Source organism: Sceloporus undulatus, chromosome 2, assembly GCF_019175285.1.
Source record: "Sceloporus undulatus isolate JIND9_A2432 ecotype Alabama chromosome 2, SceUnd_v1.1, whole genome shotgun sequence".
NCBI lineage: Eukaryota > Metazoa > Chordata > Lepidosauria > Squamata > Phrynosomatidae > Sceloporus > Sceloporus undulatus.
The window spans coordinates 230,627,734-230,653,162 of record NC_056523.1 but is presented as its reverse complement, the minus strand read 5'-3'; the positions used below and the strand labels follow the sequence as shown (position 1 = coordinate 230,653,162).

Sequence of the window (25,429 nt, the reverse complement as noted above, 5' to 3'; positions counted from 1 at the left end):
ACAGAGCTAGTTATACTTCTCTAGTACTAAATAAAACCTTTAACACAGCACCTGGGGACCAAAAGTAGTTGGACAATAAATCCCTTTGTCCCTTGATTGGTCTTAGAGGACCAGAGGCTTCCCCAACCTTGCATAAACAGCTTTTTAAGGCTTCTTAATAACTTAGAAAATTTTAATTACACTGTGTGCAATTAATTATGTACAGTGTGCATCTGTTCACAGACATAAACACTCCTCAGGGCTTTTATGTATTGAGCTACAATTATTAAAAAAAGTATTGTTTATATTTGTATTTAAATCAAATTTTGTTTCCAGTGTTTGAAAGTCAGAAATAATTAAAAAGTTAAATTAAATTTATTCAAAGCTTAAAAATAGTTGGGGTGGAAAGAACTGCGCATTTTCCCACAGGGGTGCATATTCCAAATCTCACCTTTGCAGAAGAAACACCAATATAGCTCTGCGGCATTTGTAGGTGACATGTAGCTAATGGGAGAAGGCTTTACCTCTTCTTGTGCTCACTGATTCTCCCTGCTATGGGTTTCTTTTCAGGCTCTTACCCCCCATCCCCACAACTGGATGTAATTAAACCCAAAAGCCAGATTCTGTTTGAAAGGGGAAAATAAAAACAGTTTCAGGAACATCTGCAAGGGGAAATCCTTCCTCCACGTGCCTTAGCACAATTCTGGTGGAATTCTTCGCTTGCCTCCTGACTCTATTCTGAGACCATGGACTGCAGCACTTTTACAAATGACTCACCAGGTAAAATGTTCTCTGACACGTACAAAGATTCTACCAGTATTGTTAAAGCCAAACTAAACCTGGAAGCACATCAAATGTGTCACATTCTGATAGATTAGCCCATTGAGGTGATAGTGACTCATTCACAGGTGCCTTGGGGTAAAAACACTTGACTGCATTTACTGACAAGCGTTTTATAATAAATCAATAAACATATAAACTGATGCACACATAAAAAAAAAAATAAAAGACATGAAATACCACAAAAAGGTTTTGAGAGAGACTTTGACATGCACAAGAAGAGAGAAAAACCAGTGGCTGAGAAAGCCATTTTCACTCGGCGTGTTCATTTAAACTTGGGGTTTTTTTGCTCTGATTTCAGAGGGATGCACGTAATGGCACACAAATTTTTCACAGTCAGGTAAGACTCACAACACAGAGCAGAAGGTGATCTGGGAGCTGTGTTTGGGGCTTCTCCATGACTTTTAAACTGTTCTTCTTAAAAGGGCTAAGTGGGGGCTTTTGCTCAGACCAAGCGAGACTCGCTGGGGATAGAGCTAGCAACTGATAGCTCTCTATATAGCTATAGCTCCAGTCTCTTCAGCCCACTGACAGGGCTTGGTGAAAACAGCAATAACAACATCAACACAAACCCCAATAACAGCAAGAAAGAACAAAGAGGAAAGCTGGTTCTCTGTAGCCATTTTGGTTGGGTGAGTTCTTAAACTTTTTCAACTGTGAGTCACTTCTGTGGGGTGGAGCTAGAAATCTAATTCTATATAAATGCTGGCAGAGGCACACACCTAACTATGCAATTCTTTTATAGTCAAGGATGTTTGGGAGTACATAGGAGAAGGTGACATGGGAATAGTCTTTGAGGGGGGCTCCTTTAATTTTTCACTTTTTCTTATTCACTTTTTTCCTTAAGGGGCTTGGGGGGACTTTTGCTCAAAGGATGTGAATTAGAGACTTGCCTCCGGAAGGAGCTAGTAGCCAGGAGCTCTCTAGATAATTATAGGACCAGTTGATTGAGATCGCTAACAGAGCTTGGGGACAAAGGCCAAGCCAACAGGGGTCCTTTACACAGGCGTTTAACAGGGGAAGCCTATAGTTGATGGGGAAGCCCACAGACTTGTTTCAGTGCCTCCTTAAGACTTCTCAGTATGGACACAGAGAGACCTGCTGCAGTCACCTGCAACATGTGTGGGATATTTGTCTTCTTGCTTAGGGATGTGGGGAACTTCATCTGACCAAGTGCAGGTTGGTAGCTCTCTTTGAACAGAAAGTCCAGCAGCTGGAGGCCCAGGTATCTACACTTCAGCATTTTAGGAAACAAGAAGTTTTCCTGGACATAATGGACTGGATGGTCTTGGACAGAGGACCAGAAACACACAGAGGAAGTTGCTGGGAAGGTAGATGGTTGGAGGAGTGTCACACACAGAAGTAAGGAAACCAGGAAGCTTGCAGCTACAGAATCAGGGATGATGAGGAAGAGCAGCAAAGACAGACATCAGGGACAGATAGGGTTGCCATTTCCCGGTAACAACCATGACTTGCACGGTTTCTAAGGGAGTGGCACGGTCACGTCCCGCTTCCCTCTTTCTCCCGGGTGGGCGGGGCTCCAGGCTCCTGGGTTTTGCCTGGCCCTGCCTCACCTCCTTGCTGCCTTACATGCCAATTTAATATAACAGTGAGTAAGAACTGTTTTTTGGTCAATGCAAAGTTCTCAAATGGTTGTTAACACCCTTTCTCAATCCATGGCCTCCTCCTGAATGCTGAATGTGCCTATAGATTGGCTTTGCACGAAGCCCAGTCCTTTGCCTTCCAAGTTAGGCCCATCACCAGCCCACAGCACACTGGGGCAAACACTAGGGTCCCATGGCCCAGTAGGGCCTATTCCCACTGCTGCTATCATCATCATCATCATCATCATCATCATCATCATCATCATCATCATCGACATCATCATCATCACCACCATCACCACAGCTGCTGCTACTGTTGACTGCTACCTTGCTTGCTTGTGATAGGGCAGGCAGGATTCACAGCAACCTTAAAATATGAGTATAAACTCCCAGGCATGCTTCAGTTCAGCAGACTTCATTCCACTATGCTGACCTTGGGAGAGTGACCAAGATCATTGAGTCAGTGGTCCCATGTAGTTTTCTGTGTTCATACATATCCTTGCCGTGCCACTGACTGTGTTATCACATCATGACAAACCATGGCATGACAAAGTTCCAAAATGCCTAATTACCGCCATGGGGAGAGATCAGCCTGTCCTCTAAATTGCAAGTAAGCCAGCAGGGATCCCCCAAAACATGGAGCGAGAACTGTTCCAAAATGGCCATGGACTATGAAATGGATTACCAAACCCAGATTCCTAAACAGCAAAGAGCTACCGTTGTTTATCTTTATGGTTTTTTGTAAGCACCTGAGAAAATGGCAACCACTGAACAGTTAGCCAGCACAGCTGGAGAGGAGCACTAAACAGTGGTGTCTGTGGAAAGGCTTCTATTATGGTACAGGACAAGGGAAAAATCATCAAAATGTCAACCAATGCTGGAGCAGCTGAGAATGTATTCTTGCACTTACTTGTTAGGCTTCTACCAATTCTCTGTGGCACTTAGCTTAATATACAACACATTAAATAACAGATGAATGCTAACAAGTTAAACTAGTATGTTATGCAAAAAGCCCATAGATTATCACCCAACTTTTAAAAAACAGACATGCAGGAGCAGGAGACTACCAATCTATTCAAAACAAAGAGTAGGAAGTGTTCAAAACAGTAAGAGACTAGGAAGCTGTGATTTTCTGCTTCATCCCCCCAGATTCTGAACACACTGGCAGCCACTGCGTCAATGTGATTAGACAGCCAGACAATGTGTAGCTTGGCCTTTGGAAGGGCTTGAAACATTAATTACACATATTAGGCACATCTACATGTCTCAATAAACCATGGCTTTTTCTCACTATGGTTTGTTGCTTAAGCCACAAACCACACAACAGATGACCTCAATTAGCTATGGCCCATTCTGGATGGGCGTATAGTATGTCCCCAGGACGTACTAGGGTTAGGAAGGGGCATCACTTCCTGATGCCCCTAACCCTAGTATGGACTGGGTCCGTACAAAATGGCAGCGCCCTGTCCACACGGGCGCCACCATCTTGACATTGTGGATGCATAGTGTCTGGATGTCGTGCGGCGCTAATGACGTCGTAAATGTGCCATTGGCGCCTTGCGGTGTCATTAGCATGCCGCGAAAAGAAGCACCATTTTGGGGCTTCTTTTTGCTCCACGAGGGAGGCGCACGGTTTGGCCGCTGCGGCTCCCTCGCGGAGCAACCGGCAGCGCTGGCAGACCACTGCTTTTAGGCGGTCTGTAACGCGCCTATAGCTTGTTTTCTCCATTTCTGGTTTGTTCATCTCCTGTATCTTTTTGTCAGATCCTGTTTCAGGCTGGGGACCTTGGGAAACAAGCTAGGGATAATCTACAGCTGTTCATTTGCATACCACAACAAATCATGGTTTAAACAAACTACAGGTTGTGAGCCAGCAACAAAATACAAGCTTAGAATGCTGTTTGTGGCTGGCTAATAAGCCATAGCTTGTTAGAAGTGATCAGTTCATAAATCACAACATGCCAAGTGTCCACAAATGTCATGATGTGAAAGCACAGCAAGGATAGGTCAAATGTCTGAACACAGAAATCAATGGAAGAATAGGAGACCAAGGGAGAAGAAACATTATATGTATGAAGGCTTTGCTGAAAAGATGAATCTAGGTCCCTAAAATTTAGAGAAACTCTCTTAAACATATTTACATGTGCTGATGATTTTGTTTGTAAAAAATGTACGATCAGGTTCCTTTGATCACATAAAGAAAACAAAAGATAACGCAAATACTAGTAATGTTCTATGTTCATGTTATGTTCATGGACTATGTTCCGTTATGAACATGAAGAACAAATAAATGGCTCAACACTCAGCACGGTTAAATGAGATGCCGTTAGTAGATTAAGTAGCCAAGTAATTCAGAGGGAGGTCTCAAAATGAAAAACTTCTTTGAAATCATTCAAAGTATGTGATGTATCAATCATTTTGATAAACATAATATCAGAAGATTACGTTTGTGTTATGTTGATACTGTATTTACTATATACATACCTATGTGATTATTATTATTATTATTATTATTATTATTATTATTATTATTATATCTTAGTTAGTTATTAATGTGCATAATAATATGCAAAATAACTAATAATTAGTTGTCAATGTGCAGCTAAAAATATACAAACAGGTTCCTTTGATCATATAAAGAAAAAAAGATGACCCAAATGCTGGCCCCATACAGACAGCTCTAATTAAAGCTGCTTCGGGTCACTTTGGAAGTATGCTGTTTAAATGATGCATGCATCCTAACAGTCTGGAAGTTGTGCCAAAGCTGCGCTCCAGTCCTTAGGACGGAATCGTGGCTTTGGCACGGCTTTCAGACTCTTTTAAACAGCATACTTCCAAAGTGACCCAAAGCAGCTTTATTTGGGCCTGGCTGTATGGGGCCAATGTTTTAATTTACATCACAGGTATAACAGACACACTTCCTCAATCAATTAATAATCTTCCTGTAAGATCACAGAATATTGTGACAATCACAATCATAAACAGATGGAATCTAGAGCCATCAGTGTTTATTGTGCATTGTGATAAAAAAAAAGAAAAAGAGAACCATCACAGTGACTATTAGTTGCTAGGAATGAACTCTGGATGAGTATTTGCTCATGAATCACTCTGTACCACAACCGGAGTCACCCATGGAGAGCATCTTCCAATTCTCCTTTTAAAAACACCCATCTGCTCACTACCACTCCTAGCTCAAAGCTCTCCTAGATACCAGTATAAAATAACCAATGCACCAGTAGGCCTGTTTCATATTCCACCTCTATCTTCCATTAAGGAGATGGGAGAAGACAGAATCCTGGAAAGAACAAGGTCTAATCTAAATTTCCTTCCTCTTCTTTGTTGACACACTGGCACAACTCCTATGAGTTAGATGTGGAGTTAGAAGTATCTGGCATGAGCATGTGTTCTAGGGTTAGAGGCAGTGAGAAGAACAGTGATGTCTTTCAGAAATGTGGGTTCCATATTCTCCTCTTCCATATATATTGTGAATCAAATTAAAAAAATTAACAGATGCCAAGCCACACAGTTTCAGACATTATGCCCCACACGTTTACATTTGAATTCAAATCTATATTTTTGAACATGCTTGGTTTCTGGCTTCTCTGACATAGAAGTCACCATAAGATATCAGGAAATTTTAATTTGTGCTGATGCTTCAAGTTTACAACACGAATACAACATCATCTGTGTTCATTTGTTTAAATACACTGTGGGGATACTTTCCCATATGACTCTGTGACAAGAGATGCTGGCCTTTTGTACTGAAGTCTTGGAAAACCTTGTTACAGATTTATGTGGAAATCTAATGCTACTTGCAATACTGAGTTCTGCATAGCTAAGATCTCTGGGAAATGTTGCCATTTAAAATACACATAAGATTTCCGCTTCAGAAACAAATACTAGATTCAGATTGTGCATGTAATCCTTTAGCCCTGGAAGCTATTTTACAAGGCAACGTTGCAATTTCAGTGTTGTTCTTATAGAAATATTGGTTCATTGTGACTGGTTCAAGAATAATACAGGACAGAAATGTTCCAAGCTTATACCAGATTTTTTTATATATTTTTAAATATAAAAAAAGTATTGCCAACTGACAGATTTTTGTATCTTAAGTTTTTTTTAACAATTATTGTTACATCATTATGAAGGCACCCACCCACATTTAGATGAATCAGCTGTTTGAAATAACTCACACTGTTGCCTGTTCATGAATTTTAAGATGTTAATGAACTGGAAAATGCTCCAAAGAGCTTGATCTCACCTTAATCCACCAAAGTTATCTATTTCAGTTGAAGACACAACCACCAGCACCACTGGAAGCCATGTTGACTGCAGTTTTTACACTTTCTGTTATCATTATATCATAATAACCTATTATGTTCAATCAATTAAAATGAAACATAGTGTAGAACCAAAGATTCAAGCACCATTTTATCTTGTTTCACGTGTATATTACTTTTCATCAACCACTGTCTCACACTCTAATTCAGCAAAAATATTATCCTGCACACCTACCTCTTTCTGGCGGTATTTAATAGCCAGCTTCAATCTTGCCAGATCATTAACATTCTGTTCTTCTATGAGGCTGTTATCGTCTCTGTAGTTAAGAATAATTTCCAGTTCCCTGGAACTCCGGGTCTGATCCAAGAGGTCTTTTGCAAACTGCTTACATTGCTGGGACAGTTCCTCATATTCAGATTTAAACTCATTTTCCACTTTGCTCAGCTCTTGAAGTTCCCAGCTTAACTGGAAAGCTGTAAGAAAAGGATCCTCGCTGGACAGGGCAATCAAAGATGGGCTGGCAAGGGCTCGGTAGATATTCAGCCTGGATCGGGAATGGCGAAGGCTGTCCACATCTGAGCTGGAGACACACTCCACACAGTTACAGCGGACTTCATGAGGTCTTGGGACAGAAACACCCTTCTGAACTAAAAGTTTTATGATCTCATAATTGTTTGTATGGGCAGCCAGGATAATGGGAGTAATGTCCGGCGTAAATTCCGAAAACTGCTTATCCAGAAGTATGGGTGGCACCTGTGTGGAAAAGTAAACAAAATTATACTGGATGGTCTTCTGCATAGAAAAATATTCGGGACTAATTAACTGTATGAGGGATCTTCTTGTATTCATAAGCTGAGTCTACTACTGTTTAGGGGGAGTGCAATCCCACCCAGTACATCTATCCACCAGCAGCCTGGGCTGATGTACCACCCGTACATCTTCTCTGTACATCCATTTATTAACTCTCATTCAGTCCATTGCCAAGCTTGAGAACTTCATCACTTCTATCACATTCCCTGATATTTATGCATACGAGATTTGCATGCCATCCTGACTACAGTGGGCTCTTAGTATCCACTGAGGTTTGGTTCCAGGACTCCTCATAGCTAGAAAATTCTGGGAACCATAGCTTTTTGGGGGCATTTAGTCTTCTCTGTCAAAGAACTATTACTACCTCAATAGCCTCTTTTTCCCTTAAAATGAACTTTGATATCAAACTCTGTCCTGAAAGGGGTACCTTTCCTGCCTGGAAAGCGCCTGATGTGGTTCAACCAGAAAGCGCTAAGGGCATATAGTCAGAAAGATATCCTTTAAAATTCACATCTATTCTGTTCCAATCAGAGGCATAGATGGCTCTGCCTTTTGTCACCATCCAGGCATCAAAGAGACAAGCCATATGGATCTGTCTCTTCTTTGATTAGGATGGATTAACCTTATGGCACAAGGGTTTGCTCTTTCTTCTCCATGGAAATTTCCACCTTTGAGGTTCCCAAGACCTGCACACAAAGTGAAAAAGTATAAAGGAGTGCCATTTACTCTTTGTTTTCAAACTTGGACAAAGTCAGAAGCCTTGATTTTACCTGGACTACTCAGCCTTGGGTGAAGTCAGAAGACATGATTTTACCAAGACTCCTCTGAATTGCTAGCATTCTGACTCCACCTTCTCTGCAGTTTTCTCTCTGAACTGGACTTCTGGTTTCTGCATTGGCAAATATGGTCCCCATGTTTTAATCTCTATCCTATTTAACCTACCTTTAATTTGTTAGCTCATGCTTGTGTGTGTGAGTATGTGCTTTGTGTGACAGTTGTAACCCCTTTTACTGTATTAATAAAATATATTTTAAATTGCATTCTGGAATCTGGTTCCTCAGATGTGGTTTTAAAAAAACACACAAAAAGATAGATGTTACCATGGCACTTTCATTGAACTAATTAATTAATCCCCCTATATAAAAATTAATTTGAAGCAATTTAGGTTTGTTGGTGCCACAACAAACTGCAACTATCAGAATTCCATAGCATTGAACCCTGGTAGTTAAAGCAGCTTCAAACTGGATTATTTCTGGAGTGTGGATGTAACCATAGTTGTTCAAGCAGAAGAGGAGAGGCATTTTTAATTTTTTTAAAAAAACAGTGTCGGTTTTATTTTCACACTTCCTGCAAACCAAATGAAGCATAATAAAACAGCCTTAGCTTTTCTGCCTGGCAAAGGCCTGATTACACTTGCGGGGTTTTGCACCACTTTGCTGAATACTTAACAGCCAGCTGGCTGCTCTATCTGGCCTATCAATAAACGACGTGGTCCCCCTGTACACTGCATCCGCTTCCACCCATATGTCTCCAAACACTATTAGAGAGGTTTGATTACCCATATCCCACTGAAGACAAAACAATCTCAAGCACAGCATCCAAGCAGCCAGCAGGCGGGAAAAATAACCTCACATCCTGATGTCCCAAGGTTGCCCACTTCAAGCTTTACGTAAAGTTCAAGTAATTTCACTCCTCAATTACCAGATGGGCTACTAATGAGCACAGTTGATGCCTAATATGGGGGACTCAGTGTGTTGGTTTCTGCAGCAGCATTTGGAAAACAGAGACACAATATCTTCTGGGACACCAACAAAGGATCCTTGGGCATTTTCCAGGTTAACAAGCTTATTATAGCATTAGCAAAAGTAGCCAGCTTAACCTAGGTTCTATATTTGTTATCCCATCCCAGAGCTCCTTCTCTTTTTCTCTCTGTTATCTCTTACGTGCCGGTCTTTTTGTTTATCCACACCAGCAGCCTATGCCAACTGCACATGGGTTTTGGTGTTGTTGTTAATGACCCTCGAGTCAATCCTGTTTCACGGTGACCCTCTGTGTCCTACACTGCACTGCTGAGGTTCTGCAATTTCATACCCATGACCTCCTTAATAGAGTCCACCCACCTAGCATGTGGTTCTCCTCTCTTTCTACATCCCTCCACTTTTCATAACATTATTGTCTTTTCCAATGTGTCATTCCTGCCCATGGGTTAGCAACCCTTTAATTTCTCTATAGTGGGTTTGGCATGAGAAGAGCAATGAGCAGATCAGCTAAGCTCCTCCAGGCTGGCCCATACTTTTTTCAGAATCTATAGAGTCTTGTGTAGCTCAATAGCATGGGCTCTCGCAGCTTTTAGTTAACCAGGCAGGGTCTTTGTTGTATGAGATAAGCTGCACCAAACAAGAACAGCTCACAAAATCTTTCCCCCATGTTTGTCAGGCACCAGCTGTTTCCATCTCCCTCTCTTAGGTGGCTACATTCTGTTTCTATTCTATATTCCATTCTATTCCCCAAAATTAAGGCAGAGACATCTGCATATTATGCTTATTATGCAAATCATGTGGTGAGTCATACAAAGGTTGACCAGCATTCAAAAACAGAGATGTTCACATTAAATTTCTCACTTGGAAACATGCATTCCAAAGTTGCCTTGCAGATAGGAAACAGAAGACTTTCTTAGATTTTTGGCACATAATTGAGATGTGCAGAGCCAGCAACGCAAGGTGTTTTACGCATCCCTTATGACTAGGCTTGCCAGATCTAAAATTGGAGATGGTTCCTGCACCTTTAATGGTTACATAGAAGAAGGAATTTCAGCAGATGTAGGCCTGTTACAGACTACCAAAATAAAGCTGCTTCAGGTCTCTTTGGAGGTATGCTGTTTAAATGATGCATGCATCCTAAGAGTCCGGAAGCTGCACCAAAGCTGCACTCCTGTGCTTAGGAATGGAGTGTGGCTTTGGTGTGACCTCCGGACTCTTAGGACCCATGCATCATTTAAATAGCATATCTCCAAAGAGACCCGAAGCAGCTTTATTTGGGCAGTCTGTAACAGGCCGTAGCTTCTTATCGGGTTGGTGTGACAACCTACACCTGCTAAAATCCCAACTTTTACCCATCTTCTACAGGAGGGCTCCCACAGGTTTCAGTCTGGCAATTATACTTTTGATCTCTTTTCTTTATCACCTTATTTCTTTACTGAGCTCCTGTATTCTTCAGGTACAGCTTTCCTAGAGGAGTCCATAAAATTGGAACCCAGTCTGAGATAGCAAAAATTACCTAACTGTGCTAAAGCTCAGCTTAATGCCCACCCTCCAACTTCAAAACAGCGGGAATCATACTTACCAGACTTAGGTCTACCTGCCTTTAACAATTACTGAACTAATGTAGGAAATAGGCTTTGTAAACTAACACTTTTCAAGTGCTAAATTAGTAAAAAAGCTAATTATTAGTGCTAGTATTGATACTATGTTAATAAAAGCAAAGGCACAAGCAAATAATAATGCCTTTCCAGAATACCTTTCCTCTGAAAAAGCAACTGGCTTCTGTTTTTAAAGTTGGAGCCGAGGATCAATTGTCTCTGTCCATGGGCAAAAGTCTTCCCACTTTTGACATATAATTACTTTCTTTTGCTAAGATAACAACAGTGCAATTCGTTATGTGTCTACTCAGAACGCCTGAATTCAATGTGGCTAGCTCCTGGACAACTGAATATAGGACAAAATGTAGACTGAAAGGGAGTGTGAGTCAGAAAGAGAATCTTCACCATCACCCTCCTGCTTTCACTTCATTCCCAATGCTGGACAAATTGAATTGCAAAATAACAAAACCTTGCCTTTCCATAGCACATGCTTTGGCTGTTCTAGCATTTAGAGGTGAGAGCAGGGACGTAGCCAAGGGGGGGGGGTTCTTGGGGTCCGGACCCCCCCTTCCATTAGAAAAATGAATGGTGTGTGCTGCTGTGCCGCCGCACTCAAGCCTCATTATAATGGTGGCACTTAGTCTGGATCCCCCCTTCCTAAAATCCTAGCTATGTCCCTGGTGAGAGGTGTCCCTTTAAGCCAGTGGTGGGAGTCACGAAGCTCACAGGCTGTATGCAGACCTTTGAGGGAGTCCAGTGTGGTCCTTGAGACCCTATCCAGCCCTCAGCACTCCCAAAAATATCAGCTGAAAACCATGCTTTCTGGTTTGTTTTTTAAAGCATAATCCCACCTGAGGCAGATGTGGCAATATAGTCAGGGTTGGAGAGGGATGTATTTCCAAACAATCAGATCCTATCCAAGACCCAAAAAGCAACCAGAAATGATATGACATGAATGTGGTGGAAGAAGACGCTCTGTTTTTTTCCTTTATTAGAAATGGTATTTAGCATGGCTGAATATGTGCAGTGCAGAGATCAATGGGTCACTCTACAACTGTAAGTTTCTAAGTGCCCCTAAATCACAGCTAAGACTTCACTTATTGGCCAAGCACAGAAAGGCAGTAGCCAGCTTGTTCCTTACAGAACAGTTGGGTTGAATAGTAAATGTTTATTTTACTTCATAGGTCAACTTCTACAAAGGCAAGAGAGCTACTGTATTCTCTTTTAAAATTTGAAGGGATGTCATATCGAGGAAGGAGCAAGCTTGTTTTCTGCTGCTCCAGAGAATAGGACCTGGAACAATGGATGCAAGCGACAGGAAAAGAGATTCAACCTCAACATTAGGAAGAACTTCCTGATAGTAAGGGCTGTTCAACAGTGGAACACACTCCTTCCTCCAAGTGTAGTGGAGTCTCCTTCCTTGGAGGCCTTTAAACAGAGACTGGATGGCCATCTGTTGGGGATGCTTTGATTGAGATCTCCTGCATGGCAGGGAATTGGACTGGGTGGCCCTTGTGGTCTCTTCCAACTCTACAATTCTATGATTCTATGAAAATGAAAGCAGGAAATCTAGGCCACATAGTAGCATAAACAAGCATAACTAGAATATAAGAAAAATTCTGTCAACTAGGTAATTGTTGTTGTGTGCCTTCAAGTGATTTCTGACTTTTTATGGTGAACCCAAGGTGAACCTATCACAGAGTTTTCTTGGCATGATTCTTCAGAGGGGATTTGACATTGCCATCCTCCATATCTTCCAGCCCTAAACCAGGGAATACAACGACTAAGAAGATTATTGCACGGGCTTTATCCTGTTGTTTTCATGACAGAATAAATGTGTGTTTAACTGCAAAGATATGTCTTACTGCAACTTAGTTTTTAATTAATTAATTAAAAAAACAAAATAACACACACTCAGGATCCTTTTAGTATCCACACCAAGTTTCAGATGATAGAGACAGACCGAGTGGCACATATGCACAGACAGACCTTCTATTATCGTGCACAGAAATTCAGTTTTCATATGTAAAACACATATATTGAGGATAGGATTATGGTGAGTGAGGTCAGACAGAAATTTAAATTAGATTGTATTGACAGTGGCAAATACATTATTAACACTGGCCATTCATAAACCTAATTCCTGATAACATAAATATCCTGGTTATGTGTATTGTGGTACATGGTCTGGTAACCTCTCGCTTATATTTCTGTAATGCGCTCTACATGGGGCAACCCTTGTACCAAGCCCGGAAGCTTCAGCTAATATGGCAGCCAGATTGGTCACTGGTGTTTCCAGGTTTGACCATATAACACCTATTTTGAAAGATCTGCACTGGCTGCCTATTCGCTTCCAAGCACAATACAAGGTGTTGGTTATTACCTATAAAGCCCTATATGGCTTGGGCCCAAGTTACTTGAGGGACCGCATCTCCCCATATAATCCGCCCCGCACACTCAGAACAACCGGGAAGAACTTGCTGGAAATCCCACCTTCTAAATATGTTACTACATCCTAGATGGCCTTCTCAGTAGCGGCCCCACAAATCTGGAACAGTCTTCCTGAGGAGCTCCGTCTTATCACCCCCCTGGAAACATTTAAAAAGAGGCTTAAAACCTTCCTCTTCTGTCAAGTCTTCCTCCCTGGAAAATGAAGTTGTGTATTTGATCCCATCAACTCTCTACCTCACCCGATTTTAGATTTGTATAGTGTGTATTGTGTTACTGGTTTTTATCTATTTTTATGATGTGTTTGTAACTGGTTTGAATTCTGTGTAAACCGCTTTGATCTTTTGGAAAAGCGGCATAATTATTATTGTTGTTGTTGTTGTTGTTGTTGTTGTATAAATACCTGAAATTCGGGACAATACTTTATGTATCTGCTAAAGTCAGTTATAGTTCCAGAAAGCTTATGCTGTAATTAATTTGTTATTCTTGAAGGTGGGCATAGGACTCTTAGTTATTTCAGCTGTGACCAACTAAGTCAGTTAGCCAGGTGAAAATTGATTTTCTGTTTTGTTGGGTTATTTTTATTTTAATGTTTTAAATTAAAGAAGACAAATCTGATTATTGCAAAAGAAATACCCACACATCAGCCATTCACACCATACAAATAAATATATAATGAGCAGACAGACTATCCCTGCTGAATCAGGTGGAAACATCCACCATTTGTGATGCTCTGTCTTAAAATGGCCAGTCAAATGACTATGGAAAACTCAACCAGCCAGTGCTGTATCCCAACAGCTGAGATTGATAGCTATGACAACTTTGATCCTGGAACAGGGATATAATTATTCACTATTTTTTTCTTGAACAAAACAATGAGTAATTTTACCAGTTTTCTTGTTGTGAGAAAGTCTTGAAAAACAGGATCAGTTTCAAGTTCTATTCCCAGTTCAGGACTTACTCTGTGCAAAATTCACACATGGCTGACGTTCAGCATTTTCTGCATTATTGTTGTGTTGTTAACTACTGTAAACTTGACTTTGACTTATGGTGATCCTATGATCACCATAATGAGAAATCTCCAGTTATTATCCTATCGTCAATAGGCGTGCTCAGGTCTTGCAGACTCAGGGCCATAGCTTCCTTGACTCAGTCTATTCATTTGTCATGAAGTCTTCCTCCTGCTCTACTACCTCATCTTCTCTAGTGATTCACGGCCAAAGTATGACAGTCTCAGTTTAGTCATCCTGGCTTCAAGAGAGAATTCAGATTTGATTTGCTCTAGGACTCATTTCGTTGTCTATTTTGCAGACCACAGTATCTGTAGACTTCTCCTCCACCACCACATTTAGAATTGGTTGATTTTCTTGCTATGCACTTTCTTCATTGTCCAGCTTTCAGAACCATACATAGAAATTGGAAATATAATGCCATGAAAATAATACACAAAACTTAAAACAGCTATACACTCGTCCCCCGGGTTACGAAATTAATTCGTTCCGGCGCCATTTTCGTAACCCGGAAGTTTTTCGTTAGCCGAATCCCCATAGGCGCTAATGGGGAAAAGCCGCGGCTCCGCCGCGGCTCCATTTTAAAAAGCGCCAGCGTTTTTTCGTAACCCGGGTAAACCTTCGTAACCCGGAAATAATTAATTAATATTTTTTTTTTCGTAACCCGGAAATTTCGTATCGCGGCGCGTTCGTATCCCGGGGTACCAGTGTATGTGAATTTTGCACAGAATACGTCAGGCACAGTGAACATTGTAATCATTCCAAGATTGTTCTCTTCAAGGTTCCTCCCCACTCAAAAAGCATGTTTTAAAAAATGCTATTTGATCATTTTGGAATATTGTTTCCATCCCTATCCTGAAGCCATCATGGATGCAGCCATCATGATTTCTGGCCACTGGTAGGGTTATCTACCACGAATTTGTCTGAAGTCCTTTAAAGCCAACTGAGGCCTGTTATAGACTGCCAAAATAAAGCTGCTTCGGGTCTCTTTGGAGGTATGCTGTTTAAATGATGCATGCATCCTAAGAATCCGGAAGCTGCACCAAAGCTGTACTCCAGCGCTTAGGAATGGAGTGTGGCTTTGGCGCGACCTCCGGACTCTTAGGACCCAAGCATCATTTAAATAACATACCTCCAAGGAGACCCGAAGCAGCTTTATTTTGGCAGTCTGTAACAGGCCCGAATAAGTGCAATTACTGTTGCAGTTTCCTTGAGATGAACATATGTCACACATAGGGACAGGGGAACTACATCACCCCACCAACTGGAGTGGGCCTTGTGGTGACATTATTAGAAGGTGATATTCCAACAGGAAAATCACTGAATGTTTCTCCTGCAATAAATCCCACCAGATGTCCTAATTCTCCACCAATACCAGCTGATAGGTACTTTATTTGCCTCTACCCTATTGTCCTTTTACATATCCTCCCAACCTCCATCCCACCTATCCTGGGACCAGAAGGCATAAGCAGACAAAAACTATCAGTTCAAAATTCTATCCATGTTCTTGATTTACTGGGCAGACTCTTTTAATTGTTTGGGGTTTTGACAGGTGTCACATATTAAGTACAGGAAGTTGTCAATTACCAAGCACTGCCATCTAAGTTCCAATTACGAATGTCAAACATTAAACACCATTGCATGCCAACTATCTTATACAGACCGAAATGAAATATTGAACAAACTACAGCGGCTGTCAAGTGCAAAGGGCCATTTCAGTGGCTCATAAATACTGAGATACATGCTAGATTAGTTTGATTCTATTGTAGTTTTAGGTATTTTACAAGCTTAGAATGCAATTTTAAATTTCATCTGTCTTGGTCTTAAAATTAAGTGTTGTTTAGAAGTCATTTCACATTCTGTATCGCAGAGGCTGCATCCACACTACAGAAATAATCCACGTTGATGCAAATTTAGCTGCCCTGGCTCAATGCTATGGAATTCTAGGAACTGTAGTTTTGGGAAACATTTAGCCTTCTCTATCAAAGTGCTCTGGCGCCACAACAAATCCCAGGATTTCATAGCACTGAGCCATGGCAGTTAAATGGGTATCAACCTGGATTATTTCTCCAGTGCAGATGCACCCTATTAAAAAAATAGAATAGTGACTGTACTAATACACCACCACCACCACCTCCCCACACACTCTCTCTTAACTGAATAAATTTAAAGTACAAAGATATTTTTTCCAGGATATGATGAGGAAAACAGGCCATTTTGGAGACATATAACTGGGAAAAATAGGTACTGATGGTATTGGATAAATTCCTTAACTAATGTCTTCTTAAATCCTATTCTTCTCCTAAATTTTCTATGGTTCACCTCCCAGAGAAGAAAATATAAAGTGACAAAACTGACCTATTCCTGAGTTATTGTCACAAAACCCTCATTCAGTCTGAAGAGACAGAGTAGAATTCAAAACCATGAAATAAACTGGCCCCAGCTGCTCCATCACCATAATGGTAATCTAATTCTCATGGTAGATGTGTATTGAATACAAAGCAGTACACAACATGGAAGAAGCAGCAGGTAAACACAGGGGACAAATACTACCCCTAAAAATGCAATTAAAATTAAATAATTCCAAAAACACTGGAGCCTGAAATATCCCATCCTAGTAAGATGAACTCTCTGGTCTACCACACATAATCTATTTATCATATCTTCCAACTTATCCATGTCAGTGATTGCCAGTGATAACGGGACATGTCATCTAGATTTCATTTATTTCCACACCTTTCAGCTAAGCTTTCAGGGTTGTTTAAAAGAGACAAAATACAAAAGTACAGCACGTTAAACTACATTTAAACCCTGGGACAATCAGAAAGTCTTTACCTAGTGTCAGGGAGATAACAATCCCGGCACCAGGCATGCTTCTTTGGGGAAATGAATCTCACAAATAACCACACACCTGCTAAAATACCATTGTTCTTCCTACAATATTAGACATGGTAAGCTCTGAAAAAAGTTAGAAACAATATTATTTCATGTTAGGTTCTTGCGGTACAGCAAAATGCAGACAACTATGTGATTTCTAAATGTAAGTATGGAAATCCTTTTTAAAAGTGAACAAAAATGAGGATTTGCACGTTTAAATTGCTGTGGTAAAGCAGCCATTACAACTGCTCCTAAATGGCTGTGGGTCATGTATATCAGCTGCCTCACTGAGGGCCTGAGGAGATGGGCCAGGAATGCAATGGCCAAGCCATTGCTCTCCTGGCCCCAGTGCTCACCAGGTTGGTGTTTGGGTCGGCGCAGGGATGGGCGGGTATTTGCACATCCATACCTGTGCCAACCTAGGACCAGGGACCAATGTGTGCTCCTTATCTTGGCACATTGTTGCTCTGACTGAGAAGCCCCCATTGCCCCATCTGGAAAGGAGAACCTGACTGCACCCATATGGCTAGGCACCCAGTTTCCACATCAGACATGGTGACTGTGGGGGCTTCTCAGTTGGAGCAACGGCTGGCAAGGTAAAGAGCATGGGGCAGGTCCATCTGAACAGCCCAATTTTGCTGTGGAGTTTCCTAGAAACTCAATGGAAACTAGGGGTTAATTACCCTGGAGTAAAGGCTCTTTACCCTGGGGTCAGGCCACATCCTCTGGATCCGCATCTGGACAGGCAGGATGAGGTTTGATCTTGTCCCGGGGTTTTTAGCCTGTATATCATCTGATCTAGGTGATGCAAGGCTGGGAGGAAAGCAGGCCTTTTGGCCTGTGTGGAAAACTCTGATGAGGTGCATTACACTTTTATATGCCTGCAGGTTTTTTTGAGCAGAATTTAAATTGTTCTACCTCTGGCCTGACAGCCAAGTCAGATATATGCGACCAGTCATCTACACTAGGGCTTCTTAAACTATCTGAGGTAGGGGACCAGCATGTTTTCCCCCAATGTGCCAGACACTGGCACTATATGTGTGTCCACTGACTCTGATAAAGACTATTTTATTCTTTCCTGGAGACATGCCATGTGGTGGCACCCAACAGCTCTCAGACTGGCACAGTTCACAGACTACCATTTTGCATAGTACTGATGTCACTATGCTCATAGCTGTTCTATCCACAAATCCATATACCTCTGCAATGGTGGCTAGTGATTTCCATGCCATTAGGGCAGCATATACATTCCACTTTCTTTCAAAGCATCTTCAGCTGACTTATTCTTTTAACTCACATTAATCTGACCATAATTTAATAATCCATAATTTAGCAACCTTAACAATCCATCCTTCCACCATCGGTCCTTCAGTCCATTAGCAAGTCTGAGTAAATAATATTCTTGTTGCTGTTGTCATATGTTGTCATATGTTGAAAAAATCATCCATATTTGCTATCCTGTTCATTATCCATAAAGCCTAAACATTTCTGGTATCAATACAAAATCTACTTTTAAAGGCTTTTGGATTAATATATAAAAAAGATATGAAACTTTCTTGACCATTTTCAACAGCTCATTTTGTGTTAGCTACCATCTATATATCATTTTATACAGGTTTTATTTTAAATTACTACCCAAAGTTAAATTTATATCTTTGCACCACATTTAAATGGTGACTAAAATGGTTAAGGGCCTGGAAACCATGACCTATGAGGAACGTCTTGTTTAGTCTGGAGAAGAGAAGGTTACGAGGTGATATGATAACCCTGTTTAAATATTTGAAGGGATGTCATATTGAGGAGGGAGCAAGCTTGTTTTCTGCTGCTCCAGAGAACAGGACCCGGAACAATGGATGCAAACTGCAGGAAAAGAGATTCCACCTGAACATTAGGAGGAACTTCCTGACAGTAAGGGCTGTTCGACTGTGGAACAACTCCCTCGCAGAGTGGTGGAGTCTCCTTCCCTGGAGGTCTTTAAACAGAGGCTTGATGCCCATCTGTCGGGGATGCTTTAATTGAGAGTTCCTGCATGGCGGGGGGTTGGGCTGGATGGCCCTTGTGGTCTCTTCCAACTCTACGATTCTATGATTCTAAGGATATTATACCCAAAATTTTGGGACCATCTCTTCTTAACAACCTCTGAACTGTTTAAAGGTCTCCTTCTAGGGCCTCGTCCTTCAATATTTTGAACAGATCTCTTACTCTCTCCAAAGAGTTTGTAATATATTTTTTTTATCTGCATAATGGATATAAAACCCCCTGGGACTATCCAGTGAAAGGTTCTATCTTTTTTTCTGAGCATCCCCACCAAGAAATTATATTCTCTGTGTGTTTTTTTCCAGCATTCTTTTGAGAATTTTTTTAAACATAATTATTTCATTCTCATTTATTTTAAGACCTTTCTTAAAGTATGCTCTCAATATTTCATCACTGACATCTCATTTTACATGTGTGAAATGAATTCTAACTTTCCTTAGAATTTTTTCCTTTATGCATACAGTAAGCAAAGTTTTGCCTATATAATACTTTCACCTTCTCGTCATGTTCTTGAACAAAGCTGTTTATAAGACCCGCCAAAGCTTTTAAGATTGTCTGCTTTAAGTCAGTCAGCTCTTCTGGAACGGCTCTTAACCAGTGTTTCCTTTGATTTTACATCCATCATCATAATTCTATCCTGTGCTGTTTCCAAATCCTGCTGTAAAATGTCCATTCCCTTCACATTATTAGAGATCTCCTGTTCATGTTTGGTATAAAGGTCATGAGTTTCTGAACTGACTCCGTGATCTCTTTGAACTGTTTTCCAGTAAACTCTCTAAAATGATTTACTTGTCCTGTAATCTCTAATATTAACAAGTCCAGTTTCTTCTCTAAATCACCATTACTTTCTAATTTTAATGAGCACAGGGTCAGTTTTGTTTAGTCCAACTGTAGACATTTTTTTGGAGGCCATGTTTATGATGTCATATAAATCATTTTCTGATCAAAGTCTATTGTCAGAGGCAATATTTATTTCTCCTTTTCTAAAATATAACTTCTTTTTAATTGTTTAAATCTTGGAGACACCAATTCTATTTCTTATTTCCAGTTCAAATTGCACTTAGTTTAATCTTCAATTTTTGAGTACTGTGTTATCATTTTCTCTAAACTCTTTGTTTCATGTTAGTTTTTTTTCCTCAATGGAGGATGCACTTCAGATATTTACAATGCAAATTGTTTGTACTCACTCAACAGTAATAAATCATCAACCCAGTTTTGGGGGGGGGGGAGTCTCTGTTCAGAATGGACCATCCAAGGTTTTTTGATAATATTTTAAATCTTTTGAGAAGTTTCTGTCTAGCTGACCTTAATCCTTGTGAGTTTTCAGCTTTGCAGATGGGAATGTCGTAGCTTCCAGGTCATGCACCTGTACCAGAAAGCTCCCCAGCCCACTCCTCCCAGTCTATCTGGGAGACTAGGGGCTCAACAGACGGCTCCTTAGGGGCAGTGGGATGCTGCCCCTTTCCTAGCTGGATTGGGCCGCAGCAACTTCATGGTGCAGCCCCAATCTGGCTCCTTTTTGTGCCCTTGAAAGGGCAGCATAGCCACCTTCAGCACTGCATATAGTGCTCCTTCAGCTCTGCATCATCTGGATTCAGGGCTGGAGGAGCACCATGATGCCACATGCCGTGTGGAGCAGCATTATGGTGCCCTGTGCATGGAGTCAGGGTGTTCGTCTTCTGGACGGACGCAACGTCCCAACTCCACTCACAGGCCAGCCTTTCAAGGCAGTCTGTATAGGCTCTGCATGTCTGCCCTTGTGGAATCCTTCTACATCCTAATATAATTACAGTAATTGCATTACTGAGACCTGGCTTGGGCCTGAGGGAGAAGCTGTATGGGCTCAGGCCCTACCTGCCGGGTACTCAGTGAAGGACCAGACCAGGTTAGGTGGGCGGGGGGGGTGTCACCTTGGTTTATAAGAACACTTTGTCTCTAACCAGGAACCATGTTCGTCAAACTTCCTATATCGAGTGTATCTACCTGACCCTGAAGGCCAGAGACAGTCTAGGGATTCTGTTGGTCTATCGGCCACCCCGTGCGCTAACAGACTCCCTTAACGAGCTGACACAGTTGGTCTCCGAGCTGATGCTGGAGTCCCCCAGGCTTCTGGTCCTGGGAGACTTCAACATCCCCTTCGCGGCCAACTATGTTCCATCCGGTGCGGCTCGGGAATTCATGGATACCATGACATCCATGGGCCTGTCACAGCTGGTCTTGGGGCCTACGCATTCTGCGGGTAACACACTCAATTTGGTCTTTTGTACGGACATGGAAATTCCGTGGGTGGAAATAACTAATATTTCCCCCCTGTCATGGACGGATCATTTCCTGGTGGAGGCAAAAATCAAGGCGTCTACCCAGATCCCTCCCGGGGGTGGTGGACCTATTAGAATGGTCCACCCTCGAAGGCTGATGGAACCCAAAAGGTTCCAAGAAGCCCTAGAGGGATATACAGTTGGAACCGACGGCGACTCTGTTGATGCCCTGGTTAACATCTGGGATACTAACCTCTCCAGGGCTATATACAGTATCGCTCCCAAGCACCCTCTCAGACCTGTCTCCAAAAGGAAGCCCTGGTATACGGAAGATCTCCGGGCAAGGAAGCGGGTTCTGCGACGGCTAGAGCACCGCTGGCGGAAACACCAGCACTTATCCGACAAGACTCTCCTGGACCACCTTTTGGAGGACTACGGAGAGGCGATACGTGCAGCTAAGAACTTGTTCTATGGTGCACGTGTCGCGTCCGCGGAGTCGCGTCCGGCACAGCTGTTCAGGGTAGTGAGGGAGCTAACTCAGCTCCCCCCTGCTCTGAACCCTATTCTTGAACCATCAAAGGCCTGCTGTGACCAATTTAACAACTTCTTCGCGGATAAAATCTCTCGGATAAGCGAAGGTCTGGATGCCAGTCTTAGAATAGAAACCAGAATAGAGGTGTCCAGAGCTTCCGTGGATTCGGTTATACTGGATCACTTTGAGTCCGTGAGTACCGAGGATGTGGACAAGATCCTTAGGAGCGTTAGGAAGACGACCTGCTCTCTCGATCCCTGTCCCTCATGGCTAGCGGCTCAGGGGGGACCGGTAGTAACTTCAATGTTACACCAGATCATTAATACATCTCTGAGGGATGGGCAATTTCCATCTAAATTAAAATTGGCCACTGTAAGACCTCTGTTGAAAAAGCCCTCCCTCGACCCCCTGATGCACAACAATTACCGGCCTGTTTCACTATTGCCATTTTTGTTGAAGGTGATCGAGAGGGTGGTTGTGATCCAGCTCCAATCGATCTTGGATGAAACGGATTATCTAGACCCATTTCAAACCGGCTTTCGGGCGGGCTACGGGGTTGAGACTGCTATGGTCGCCTTGGTTGATGATCTCCGTCTGGGCATGGACAGGGGTAGCGTGTCCCTGTTGGTGTTCTTGGACATCTCAGCGGCTTTCGATACCATAGACCATGGTATCCTTCTGGAGCGCCTGGCAGAGGTGGGAATCGGGGGCACTGCACTCCAGTGGTTCCGTTCCTACCTCTCCGGGAGGTTCCAGAAGGTGCAGCTGGGAGACGTGTGCTCCGATAAGAGGGCCCTTATATCTGGGGTCCCTCAAGGAGCCATCCTGTCTCCCATGCTATTTAACATTTACATGAAACCGCTGGGAGAGATCATCCGGAGACATGGGGCGCGGGGTTATCAGTACGCTGATGACACCCAAATAGTCTTCTCTATGTCTCCGACTGATGCAGTGACTGGGGATGGCATCTCTCCTCTCGTGGCCTTTCTGGAGTCGGTAATGGGCTGGATGAGGGAAAACAGACTCAGCTTGAATCCAGAGAAAACGGAAGTACTCGTGATAGGTTCTCCTGGCCCAGGGATGGCAGTGGTTCCACCTGTCCTGAACGGGGTCACGCTTCCCGTGAAGGACTCAGTACGCAGTCTGGGGGTGCTCCTTGACTCGTCGCTCCACCTTACATCTCAGGTGGATGCGACGGTCAGGAGCACCTGCTATCAGCTTCGGCTGATACGCCAGCTGCGTCCCTACTTGAGCCGGGGGGACCTTGAAATGGTAGTACATGCTCTGGTAACCTCTCGACTGGATTTCTGCAATGCGCTCTACATGGGGCAACCCTTGTACCATACCCGGAAGCTGCAATTGGTGCAGAACATGGCAGCGAGGCTGGTCACTAACACATCTAGGGCCAGCCATATAACACCGGTCCTAAAAGACCTTCACTGGCTGCCTATTCGCTTCCGGGCGCAATACAAGGTGTTGGTTATGACCTATAAAAGCCTAAATGGCTTGGGCCCAGGATACTTAGAGGACCGCCTCTCTCCGTACAATCCGCCCCGCACACTCAGATCAACAGGGCAGCATCAATTAGTAGTTCCAGAGGTCAGATTAGTTAACACCTCTAAAAGGGCCTTTTCCATCATGGCCCCCACCCTCTGGAACACGCTGCCCACTGAGCTCCGCTCGGCCACCTCCCTGGCCCATTTTAAGAAGGGGATAAAAACATTCCTCTTCAAGCAGGCATACCCTGACTCCTCCCTTTGAACGCCCTTCTCCCCCCCACCTTTTGTTCTCCTACTAGCAGCATTGAAGACCTGGCAGGAGTTTTATTTTAATTGCACTGTTGTTTGTGGTTTTTGTATTATTATTTCATGTATTTTATGTATTGTATTTGCAATGTTGTTAACCGCCCTGATGTTTCGAAGGGCGGTATATAAATAAACTTTTTATTATTATTATTATTTATTAAACATAATAATAAATCCTGCAAAGCTAGGAACAGCACGATGGTTAACCCTTTAGAGACCAAGTACCCAAACTGCAACCGAAAACCCACTTATTTATTGCGAAGTGCCAAGTCCCTCTGACATTCCAGGAACAAACTCTGGCTAACTCTGTGCTGGAGTGACAGCACACGTGTCCACAGAGAGGGCTCTTAGTGCCACCTGTGGCACGTGTGCCATAGGTTCGCCACCACTGGATTCAACACCCTGAATAGTTCCCTTCAAGTTCACAATAAAACTCAGAGCTCATTCACTGCCCCAACATGCAAAACACACCAGCGAACACTGCACCTCTATAGTCCCAGCTGCCCTAACCAGACAAATGCAATTTGTGATTTACTGATACCATACTAGAAAGCCAGAGGGACGTGGCACTTTGCAATAAATAAGTGGGGTCTGGGTTGCAGTTTGGGCACTCAGTCTATAAAAGGTTCATCATCACTGCCATATAGCTACCATACTGGTTGCATACCTGGATGGATGACTCCAAGTGGCTTGATAAGTACAACCTTTGTGTAAGCCTAATGTAGAATCACAGAGTTGGAAGAGACCATAAGGACCATCCAGTCCAATCCCCTTCAGCCATGTAGGAAAACTGAATCAAAGCAACCCCCTGCTCAAAAGACGGACATTCAGCCTCTGTTTAAAAACCTCCAAAGAAGGAGACTCCACCACTCTCTGAGGGAGTGAGTTCCACTGCCGAACAGCTCTTACTGTCAGGAAGTTCTTCCTAATGCTGAGGTGGAATCTCAGCTTTTCACCACAACTTTGTTTATAATAATAAAATTAACAAGAACTGCAACAAATCAGACCACATGAATACAGACTTGCCAGTCAGAAGATTGCTGAGGATCACTCATCATAGGAATTGCATAATCGCCCCCACTCCAATCAAATATAGCAACAGACTTTGTAGCCACTCTCTGGAATGCTGAAACTGCAGAATTAATGGCCCATTCCGCATGGGTGGAAAGTACGTGCTCTTCCGGACGCCCTAACCCTAGTACGTGCCGAGCACGTACAAAATGGTGGCGCCCTATACACATGGGCACAGCCATTTTGACGTCGCAGACACTCAGCATCCGCATGTCGCAGCTCACTTATGACGCCGCAAGTGCGCCATTGGCGCCTTGCAGTGTCATAAGCACACCGCCAAAAGAAGCCGCTTTTTTCGGCTTCTTTTTGTTGCGTGGAGGAGTCATGCGGTTTGGCCACTGGGGCTCCTCTGTGCAGCAAATGACAGCGCCGGCAGACCGCCCTTTTTGGGCGGTCTGTAAAGCACCAAAGTATTATTTGCTCCCCACTCCGAGCCATGGAAGTGTTCCTGCTGAGGGTTTCAACCACTCTGGAACAAGAATTATTCATGACCATGGCTACTAAATGGGTAAGAGGGGT

General features: G+C 42.7%; 1 protein-coding gene across 2 annotated transcripts in view; it reads right to left on the bottom strand.

Annotated features, from left to right (window-relative positions):
- The window catches only part of TRPC4 (transient receptor potential cation channel subfamily C member 4), a 191,772-nt gene that overhangs the window by 68,525 nt on the left and 97,818 nt on the right, over positions 1 to 25,429 (bottom strand). For both annotated transcript variants that reach the window (XM_042455802.1, XM_042455803.1), the window contains exon 3: positions 6,939 to 7,457. In XM_042455802.1, the coding sequence (XP_042311736.1) occupies positions 6,939 to 7,457 (519 nt within the window). The remainder of the gene's footprint in view (positions 1 to 6,938; positions 7,458 to 25,429) is intronic.